The 10812-nt window shown below is 42.1% G+C and overlaps 1 protein-coding gene across 1 annotated transcript; it reads left to right on the top strand.

Annotated features, from left to right (window-relative positions):
* The first annotated feature begins 3177 nt into the window (after positions 1-3177).
* On the top strand, positions 3178-9951 carry rgmd (RGM domain family, member D). The gene is made up of 3 exons (XM_049588739.1): positions 3178-3537; positions 6584-7095; positions 9224-9951. The coding sequence occupies exons 1-3, from the start codon at positions 3342-3344 to the stop codon at positions 9923-9925; spliced, it is 1410 nt and encodes a 469-aa protein (XP_049444696.1). The 5' UTR covers positions 3178-3341; the 3' UTR covers positions 9926-9951.
* The last annotated feature ends 861 nt before the right edge of the window (positions 9952-10812 follow it).

Here is a 10812-nt window from a genome sequence, read left to right as displayed (position 1 = left end):
TAATGTAAAAGCTCATCACTGTAAAGAATAAAAGTTATAAGTTATATTACCATGTATTTCTCCTTACCTTCAGTCATTATTCTGTCATCATTAATGTGAGGATAATTCAAATTCTACCTTTAAAATAATGCACCTGTTACGCATTTATCAAGTTCTACTTTGAAAATATACACGAGATAAACTATGCAACAGAGTCACAAGTAAGTCTAAGGTTTGTGCACACAAGTCTCAAATCAAGACAGACAAGTCAAGAGTCAAGTCACAAGTCCAGAAAGACTAGTTCCAACTCCTAAACTTTGAGTTTCGTGTCCTAAAAAAGTTGTCATGCACCCTTCATCAAATGTAATTCCATTTTAACAATATAGCAAATCATGAATGCTTTTTAAAACATGTATTATTTGTTAAAATAAGTTTATGAAAAAGTTACTTAGCTGTCAAGCTAATGTTAGCTTAGCATTAGCTCCCTAACTATGTTAATATTAGCCTCAGCTTACTGTGCTTTGTGCAACTTAAAATGTCAAACAAAGTTAGAAGTTGTTGCATCTCTGGCTGTAATTTCAAAAAACGGCACATTTTACATAATTTGTTTTTTGCTGACCTTAGATGAAATTATCTTTAGTGTCATTTTTTGATGACTCAAGTCCAAGTGAAGCCACAAGTTACTGATGTCAGAGTCTAAGCTGAGTCACAAGTATTTTGGATTTCGTCAAGTTGAGTCTAGAGTCCACGTGTGGGACTGGAGAGTCGAGTCCAAGTCAGGTGACTTGTGGTTTATTTAAACAAGTATGTATATTACTTATATAAAAAGGCTTCAGATAATGTATCAATTATGAATCATTCATTTATGATTTCAGTGATTTAAGCAAATAATAGCCCGGACTATTAGTTTAGGTTTTACAGTATATTGATATATAAGATTTCGTATTAAAGCAGAGCAGGTTGGCACACCAACATTGACAAACATTTGGCTGACACTACACCATCACGGAAGTTAAACTGGGACTAGGCTTTTAATTGGAGTTTTACAGTAATCTGTTAGTTTGCCCACACTATTGTCAATCAGACTCTGTTATTTAAGCACTTAATCTGCAGTGAGAAAACAACAGGTGGGAGAATCCTGCTAAAAGCTGAAAACACACTAACATTTGTCCTCGGGGGGGGGGGGGGGGGTCACACAGGACAGTTGTCCCTCAGTGCTTTGTAGTGCAAAGAGTTTTAATTTTTGCTCATCTGTTTGAGCTCTGCATGAGAGTTATTCAACATATAACACAAAGACAAAACACACAACATAAAACACAAAATGAAGAAGATGTTTACATTAAAATTTACATACTTAACCCTGTTTTAGGTTTTCTCATGCTCTCATTCAACAACAGTAAAAACATCTACACAAATGATATAATTTCCCATAGTACCTCTTGTATATCGGCACCAAATCCATGCATAAAAGGAGCACAGGAAATATACAAATATGTAATTGCTGTAATCTTGCTGTGGTCTTTCCCATAATAAATACACTTTTTACCCTATCTCTATACTGGGCCATGCTGGGGGGCTGCGGCCTTAAGCGGGATTTATAGTTGTGCGGCAGACTCTATGCACACATACACCGTTGTGAGCATTTATACTTGCATACTCTGCAGTTACACCTCCACAGCACTAGTTGGCAGCAGGGTTTCTGTGAAGTGCTGTAAATTTTAGTTGATTCAAAACACACATTAAACACACATTAAACTTGACTTAATAGATACAAAAACACAAGTACACAAAGCAGCTTCTGACTCGCAGCATTCACAGACAAACACTTTTTTATCGTTTTTATCTGGACACATTTTCCCCACAAATACAACATGCTAACGTTATTAGCACAAGCCTATAGCATTTTACATTGTATAAATTAGCCTAGAAGCTAGCAACCATTTCCTCTTCTCATATGAAACCAGGGACAACAGCAACATTTAACAAAGGTAACGGCACATAATTTGGCTCCATTACAACTCACAAGGTTCACCGACAAAACAACTGTCTTATACTAATATATTTTCCAAACAAATATAACATGCTAACGTTATTAGCACGAGCCTATGGCATTTTACATTGTATAAATTAGCCTAGCAACTAGCATTTATTTCCGCTACTCATATGAAGCCAGACTAAATCACACACAAGTCTTAAAATGCTATTTTTGTGGAGGCTTTACTGTCTTCAAAATTTATTGTTTCTTATCTGTGAAATAAAAGTAAATAAAAGCTTTGTTTCCACTGAGGGAAATGGTTTCAGCTTACAAAAATAGACAGGAGGTCTGCATCGCAGTGACGTGTAGGCTAATTTCTCTACTAGGCTAATTTATGGAATGTAAAATGCCATAGGCTTGTGCTAATAACATTAGCATGTTGTATTTGTGGTTAAATGTGAAAAGTGAATGCTGCGAGTTAAAGTGACGCCAATTTGTGTACTTGTGTTTGAAATTGTCTCTATTAAACCATACTTAATGTGTGTTTAATGTGTGTTTTGAATCAACTAAACTTTACAGCACTTCACAGAAACCCCGTTGCCAACTAGTGTTTTGGAGGTGTAACTGCAGAGTGACGCAGACACACCACCACACAAGTATAAATGCTCACAATGGCGTAGACAACGTGCATAGGGTCTGCTGAACAGCTATAAATCCTGCTTTACATTTCTTGGGAGGTGCATGTCAGGCTACGGCGTAGGCTCCACATCGCTGCAGAGCCTATGTCGTAGCTATGGCATCGATTCAATGCAGAAGTATAAATTCCACATTAGTCAGGAGGCTGTTATAGTATAATAGTAGCAGTATCCTTTTTTTCATCTTCACCTGTTTGTGTGATACCCAGAATGAACAATTCTGGGTCTAAGATGAAGTCAATACCCACAAACTTTATGATTTCTCTCTGAATCTTCTTCCACTAGTCTAGGATCTGTGGACAATCCCAAAATATGTGTGTAAAGTCCCCCCACCTGTCCCCAGCCCCTCCAACACAGCCCAGATGATGAGAAAACTTCTGCATGGCTCCAAGTTATAACCTTAGCATGACTATATTGTACACACAGATAATAGGTAGGTGTGATGCCATTATAACCACAGCACCCTGTGATTCTCCAATTATAATCAGGGTAATTATAATTTCACACCGCCCCCTCTGTTGTTGGAGGCACTTTTTTCCACTGTCCTCATCCTCAGTAATTGCCACTACATGTAAATATCAAGTGGTTAGTGAATAATTAGTGTTTCATTGGCCAGCAATCACCTCTGGGCCCCGTCTACACTCTAGACCCCTCCCCTGTAGAGCCGCCCTGAAGACAGGGGCCCCTTTTGAATGACAGCGCTGCGAAGGAAGACGAATTTTTGTCTGATTTCCCTCAGCCGCAGCGTCGATGAGAAGCAGTCGAGGAACTCCATTCTAACTGAATGGATTGGTATGGGGAGAAGCGGACCACAAATCACGGCTAAGCGGCAGCTTTGGGACTGTGTAACGTTGACGATGGTTTTACTTTCGCTGCTGTTTCGACCAGGTAAGTGTTGCTGTGTGTTTTTCCAATCCGTGCTCCTCCACTCCTCTGCTGCATGCGAAGCTCAGTCGCGCTCTCCGCAATGGAGATGGAAAAAGTTAACTTTTAACTCTCGTTGTGCGGCTGAACTCAAACTTTTCAGCTACTTTAACCCCCTCTCACACCTACTAACTTAAGTTTTTAGTGTTTTGGTGCTTTAACACGAAGCAAAGTCGCTGTTGTTTCCAAGTATCCCGTCCACTGCGGGGACAAAGTAATGTCCTGTTGCTGCGGAGTAACGTTACCCCAGCCTCCAGCCACTTGTATCGCAGCTAGCCGAGCAGCACGAGTTAACTCACTTTACGGACGTCTTTTTGAGCACATTTCCAACAATTCCCACCTAAACGCGTACACCGAACAACTTATCATCAATTTCCGATTAGCTATCAGGTTTTACAAGCACACAAACACCGCTGTTTTAACGGTTTATCCAAGTTTTGCGGAGTTAACGGCTTAGCTCTCTGTTAGCATAGCAGGCTAGCCTCTGGCGTCCAGCAGCAGCACCCGCAGTCAAACCAACAGAAAACCACGGAGCTTGTTTTTTTTAACCAGAAAACGCCGCTAATCGGACACAAAACAGCCACTGTCACTATTAAAAACATGAGTGTGACTGTTACACATAGTTTCGACTGTTTTGGTTTACAGTTAAAGCAAAGTGGATCATAGTATTTTCCCCTATTCATGCTTCATTTATTAACTTTGTTAGCTACCATGCATGGGGGTCCAACTTTATGGCCTCTGAACGTGTTGGTCGCTCCTTTTTAGTCGCAGTTAGAGATCAGAAAATCAAACTCAGGAGCATGTTTTGTTTGAATTTTGAAGTTTAATTATTTCATTTGTGTGCCCAACTCCTAATGAGTTTCCAATGTTGTGTTCATGACACAATTGAGACTCATATTTGATGCCATTTTCACTCAGTTTTCAGGTGTTAGAGATGTAAGAAAAAGTTGTGCATGAGTAAAGACTATTCTCAATCAGTGAATCAGTGCTGTTTATATCCTTTTTAAAATTAAGTTAAAATGCAAACGTCACCTGGCAACATGTGCAATATATTATACTGACAAATATCAGTGTATCATTTCAATATGGAAATGTTTAATATAAGTACTGTGCTAATATCTAAAATCACATCTTCTAAAAGTTGTCAGGCATTTTTAAGATTCCCAAGTGACAGAAAACAACTAACATCAGCTTCATGTTGTCTATGGGAGCATGAAAACTGCACACCATATCTTGATAAAGGGATGAAAACATGACAGTCATATCTAAAGACCCCTGGAGGCCACTCTGTTTATCCTAAAAAAGTTTTTATAGTGTGGTGTTATGGTTGAAACATGCACAAAATAGTTGCTCGAATACATTCAGATGGTAATGCAGGTTATTTGTTAAATGTGTGAAATGTCCCAGTATATTCGTAGGTTAGAAAAAGTAACATTTAATATGATCTGAAATTGTTTTCAGACATGTTTTTGTACACTTCATGACCTGGTGAGGCACTATGTTCGTGAAAATATTGAGTCTCATTAGTCTGCAACCTTAACATGAGGCCCACACAGTTACAAAACAACGTCCTTGTTTCTAGCTCTAGCACAATTCTACTAATATACTAATACATGAACTGTTTGTGTGGTCACTTTGCTTGTCCCTTTCTCTCTTCTCAAATGTCCCACATGGTCCTCACACTTGTTGGTAGCTTACTAAGTGCCGGAGCGTAAAGACCCTTTAGGGAGATGCACGGTTGTTGATGGCTGTGTGGGCAGCAATTGTCAGAAAGTGTCAATCACAGCGGACTTGGGTGACCTCGCAGCAAGACGGGCTAGGCCTGTTGGAATTCAGAGGAGGGATGCAGAATGCCTCCAACTTGACCTCTCGCACTCCTTCTCGGTTTTTTATCAGAGCTCGTGTTGAAGTGCGGCGACTGTGAGATGCATTAATCATCTGTCATGCCCCCCTTCAACGCATCAGACGCATGTGAAAGGGAAGAAACGGTGCAAAAATATTCATGTGCACTGGTGTGAAATCTTCCTGCTTATCTTGTTGACTTTGTCCACGCTGGTGGGAGATTAGATGGAGCTTTGGAGTAAAGCGAGGAGTGTTCTGTAGCTGTAGAGGAGCAGTGTGTCGCAACTGATCCTGGTTTTTTCACAGTATAAGTGATGTGTGTGTTTTGGATGCTGGCTGATGCTGATCTGAAGTGGAAACTCAATCCATAACACAGCAGGAGTCAGTCAGCATATGATGAGACAACACTGAAATGAGCTTGATGAATATCCACGCTTTGACTTCCCACAGAAATAGTAGTAGCTCTTTGTTTTCCTTGATAATAAATGTCCGCTTGTGAGTCATAACTTAACAGGAAGCCCCAGAATCAGGCGACACCACCCAAATATTACACGCTGAGCTCCACAGCCCCCACCGTCCACCCTCGAGCTCCCAGTTTGGGTCCCGACTTGCTGAACAAGTGTGACTCTTTGTGATGCTCCTCTTGTGATCCTCTTGAAGTTAGCTGCCCCCGTACACTGAGCCCTGCCGTGCCATGCAGTGTAGCTTAATGGACTTCAATTACCTTGGCAACAGCCAAACCACATTCAACACCCTGAGGCAAACTAACACAGGTTGGTTTCCTCCTACAGTGAGGCTACATGCTATTTCTGTAAGGGCTAGTTGGGGGAAATAAGATTTGACTGACTCTGGAGCACAGTGTGGGATCATGGCCTCGTGAGCTCACGCATTTGGGTTTTAATGGCTCTCCTGATTGAGCTAAACTTGATAGTGGAAAAGTTTTGACTCTGCTGCCTCATGCACTGTGCTGAGGTAATGTATCTGTAAATGTCAGATGGATTTAAAGATTAGGAGAAAGCAGTTTTTTGTTGGGATTGAAAGATCCAGTCAGCAACATTTCTGCAGAGAGGTCACTGTTGAAAATAAGAAGCAAACATATTCACAGTAATTGTGATGCGATATGACATTGCAGTACAAAATGTTGATGCTCATTGCTTTTGTCTTCCAGCTCACTGCCAGCAGTGTCGAATCCAGCGCTGCAATGCAGAGTATGTGGCTTCTACCTCACCCTCTAGTGGTCTGCAGGAGGACGTGGCTATGGATGTGGACTACTGCATCGCCTTGCGGGCCTACGCTCTGTGCACCCGGCGGCAGGCGCGCAGCTGCAGGGGCGACCTGGTCTACCACTCGGCCGTCTTCCGCATTAAGGAGTTATTCTCTCAGCATAACTGCTCCAGCGATGGGCCCACCTCCTCCGCCAAGGTCCCCAGCACATCTCGCCCAGCCGTGTCGGAGCTGTGCGACTATGAGAACCGGGTGCTCGTGTCGGGCTCGGGCGGTCAGCAGAAGAAATACGCCCACTGTGGATTATTCGGAGACCCGCACCTACGGACTTTCCGAGATGAGTTTCAGACCTGCAAGGTGGAAGGGGCGTGGCCACTGATTGACAACCGCTTCCTGTCGGTGCAGGTGACCAACGTGCCTGTTGTCCTGGGCTCCAGCGCTACGGCAACCAGCAAGGTGAGGATGGATGACGAGTACAGCTGGATAGTACAGTTCGATTAGTTGATCGATAGAAAATTAAGAGACAACTATTTCGATCATTGACTGATCATGTCAGTAATTTTTTCAAGCATTAATGCCAAATATTGTCTGGTTTCACATTCTTAAATGTGAGGATTTGCTGCTTGTCTTTTTCATATGTAACACTTAACTCCAAATCTTCAGCTCAAGTGAAGACTCTTAAGAACTTTAAAAGCATTTTATAGACCAACGATTAATTGAGTGAAATCGAAAATTTGGTGGATGAATCAATAATAAAAATAAAAGTTGGTTGCAGCCCTACTTTAGAGCAGTGGTTCCTGACTTTTTTTGGCATGTAACCCCTTAAAATGAAGCAAAGTCTGCTTGCAAACCCTCTCTCATTTTGCATACGTCCCTAAGTTTTAATTTGCTTCTCTTACATTGTGTCATTTGAACACATTTTAAAGGCCTGAACAGCTAAATCTCCTCCAAGATTGCGCTGGAGGAAGAAAAGATTAAAGCGAAATCTGGCAAAAACAAACAAAATCACGGCTCCTCAGATTTATTTTACAACCCCTCAGGGAGGGAGCAGCGCCTTTCTCACGACAGCGACCCACGACGATATTAAAAACGAACACTCTGGTTCTAAGTTTGAAACTAATGGCCAATATGCGCAGGCTGTTTCTGAGCGCTGGCTTGCTCGCTCAAGTATTGCCATAAAGTATCAACATGTGAAGTTAATCGTCATTCCACGGTGCCTCTCGAGCCTCCAGCATTCCTCTTGTCTTGGAGCTCCTTCAGATCTATGAGGGAAAAGAGAGAGGAGGGGAGTCCTTCAGCGGTGTTGAATCACAGACATGCTTGAGCGCTCTACCTTTAACACATGGGTGGTCATATGGTAGTGATTAACGCTCACTCAAACATTTTCCTCCACCGCCACGATCTGGAATGTTTTTTCACCCCTCTGGTCAAATAATTAACTGGGTGCTTTTTGTGTAAATATGGAATAATGTGGAAAAATAAGGGAATAATTGGACAGCAGTGAGGGTTTTTTGATTCTGCTAATGAAATAGGCTGGTTTGTCATGGTCTGAATGATTTTAAATTGGTAAAGCTTTTATCAGGTCTATCTTTGTGTGGTGCTGAAAGTCATGTTGGTATAGACTCACCATTGTGTCCATTAAAAAAAAAGGTTAATTAAGTTGCTTTTATGTGAATCGTGTGCTTAAATAGTAAATACTTTTGCTTCCCACAGTCAGATAATGTCACTGACCTTCCTTACACGTGCCAATTTATATCACCCTGCTTAAAAACTAACCATACAGAACAATAACTGTAACATTAGGTGAGGGATTTCAGAGAAACCCTCTGAAAGGCATTTGCATTGTGTTCTGGCTGTGCAGCCTAACGCAGACCTGTAGTGTGGGTACATCTGTGCCAGCACCTGCATGCCCCCATCATGCTTTTGGAGTTGTTTGCAACTGCCAGACTTAAGACAGGAAATCATCCATCAAATACGGTATCCCCGTTAAGTGTAAACGTAACCACAGCCACCGCTTTGTCAAGATACTTTGAAGAAACAGAGGTTAGGCCCCAATTTTTCAAAGCTCAGCTGGAATGCAAATCACAGTCAGTCATTGAGCGAGCGCTCGTACCAGTGTAGGAAAAGTGTTGGAAGATGCATGGGGCTTTGAGGCTGTTATGAAACCATGTTGTTTGAGCCAACACTTGGGGAAGAGTGGTGGAGTTATTGCCCTCAGTTTTAGTAATTTGTTTTAGGTAAGAAGGGAAAGGTGGCAGTGAAGACCACACAGTGATTGTAAATGTGGTTTATTTTAGCAGTTTTCTCTTTGGGTGGTAACAATCCAGAAGACCACTGACAGCAATCACTGTCACTCTGTAAAAAGACCAGTGTGGCCCATCAACACCCTCCACAGCGGTTAAAATGTTTGGTTTCCTGCTGCCACCTTGTGGCTGTAATGGGTACTGATCTTATTCAAGATCAATTGGGGCAACATTTTGTAGTTAGAACCACATTTAAGCAAAGATGTTTTGCACTGTGTATGGAGGGATAATCAATATTGATACAAAATGAATGCTTATCTTATGTTTTCTTCCTATTTTAGATCACAGTGATCTTCAAGTCTTTCCACGGCTGCACAGATCAGAAGGTGTACCAGGCCACCACAGAGGATCTGCCACTGGCCTTTCAGGATGGGACTCGCAGCGGTGGCGAGAGCGGCAGCCTGACCATCGTGGAGCGCGGCGGCTCCGGGGTGGGCCGGCAGGTGAAGATACAAGCCCGTTACATCGGCACTTCCATCATCGTCAGGCGTGTAGGCAGCTACCTGACCTTTGCCATCCGCATGCCAGAGGACACCCTGGACTTTTCGGAGGACAATGGCGGTCTGCAGCTCTGCCTGCACGGCTGCCCACGCAATGAGCTCATCAAGGAGCACACGCTGGGCCGTCAGGGCCAGCAGCCCCGCCTGCAGGGCACCAACACAGAGCTGGGTCCTCTGCGGCCTCCTCACCAGGTCTACACGGTGGAGCGGGCCACAGCCAAGTGTAGAGAAACTCTGCAAGTGGAGGACGTGTACTTTCAGTCCTGCGTGTTTGACTTGCTGACCACAGGAGACCCTGAGTTCTCCATGGCAGCCTACGGCGCTCTGGAGGATTTAAAAGCGCTGCCGCCCAGTAAACTGAAGCAGAACTCCCCGAGGACTCCACGTCTTTACAACCGAGGGGCGTCTCACATGGCGGCTGCAGCTGCAGCAGCTAACACCTCCCTGCTCTCACTCCTGCTCCTCATTCTGCTGCTTTTGTAAAAAAAAAAAAAATATATATATATATATAAATGATTTAAAAAAAGAGAAACATGGAGACAAACAGAACGTGGAAGCATTACCAGCTTGAGGAAAGAGTGACGAGAGCTCAGACATATATATTTGTATTTTTTCTTTGTGAATTTTTTTGCAATTTGTGAATGTTGTGATCTTTTTCCGTTTGTTATTTGAAGGATTTCACACTTATAAAGGATGGTATTTCCTCCCATTTCACATCTTCTGTGGATTCATACATGGGTCACATCATCATTTGGAAACAGACATGTGGTTTAGGGTCCAGCAGTATAACGTTGTTTCTATATGCTCGCTGTTAATTGGTTTACAATATCTTTTAAAACTCATAATTGTGTGTGCTGATGTCATGGCAGCTAAACAGCATTGGGTTTTTTTGTAAATAGAAAAGTCATCATCGTGCACAACCTCCAAACACTCCATCACATATGAAGCTGCACGTGTAACTCCATACTGTATGCACGCTGCTCGTCTGCAGAGCAATGTGGCTTCTAGATCCTGTATAATCCAGTCATATCAGCAGCACTTAACGGTTCTAACAGCAAGTTATGTGTACTCAAGTGTTATTTCTTTGTCTATACCAACTGTTATCTCATAAATCTGGCGTGCTAAATACACAGGATCCAACAACTGTATGTAAAAACTACCTATCCATAATATATGATGTGTCAGTGTGATATTCAACACTCATCTTCTTCTGTGAAACACTCCCTCTTCAAGCTGTTTGGCTTCCAGTTTTAAAGGTAAAAAACAAAAAAAACACAAATCTTTATATAATAATATATTAAAAGAGTGTATATATGTGTTTTATATTGTGTACATTTGCCTGTGTATAGATGTTTTAACTGTAATATGTT

This window comes from Epinephelus fuscoguttatus, linkage group LG10, assembly GCF_011397635.1.
Source record: "Epinephelus fuscoguttatus linkage group LG10, E.fuscoguttatus.final_Chr_v1".
Lineage (NCBI taxonomy): Eukaryota > Metazoa > Chordata > Actinopteri > Perciformes > Serranidae > Epinephelus > Epinephelus fuscoguttatus.
Note: the sequence above shows the minus strand (reverse complement) of the source record. Positions and strands in the feature narration are given on the sequence as shown.

What these genes read in the sequence shown, in the direction of transcription:
- rgmd (XM_049588739.1), top strand. Translation starts at nt 3,342, where the DNA reads ATGACAGCGCTGCGAAGGAAGACGAATTTTTGTCTGATTTCCCTCAGC. An exon ending in TTCGCTGCTGTTTCGACCAG is followed by an intron (nt 3,538 to 6,583) that starts GTAAGTGTTGCT and finishes TTTGTCTTCCAG; the next exon opens with CTCACTGCCAGCAGTGTCGA. An exon ending in GCGCTACGGCAACCAGCAAG is followed by an intron (nt 7,096 to 9,223) that starts GTGAGGATGGAT and finishes TTCCTATTTTAG; the next exon opens with ATCACAGTGATCTTCAAGTC.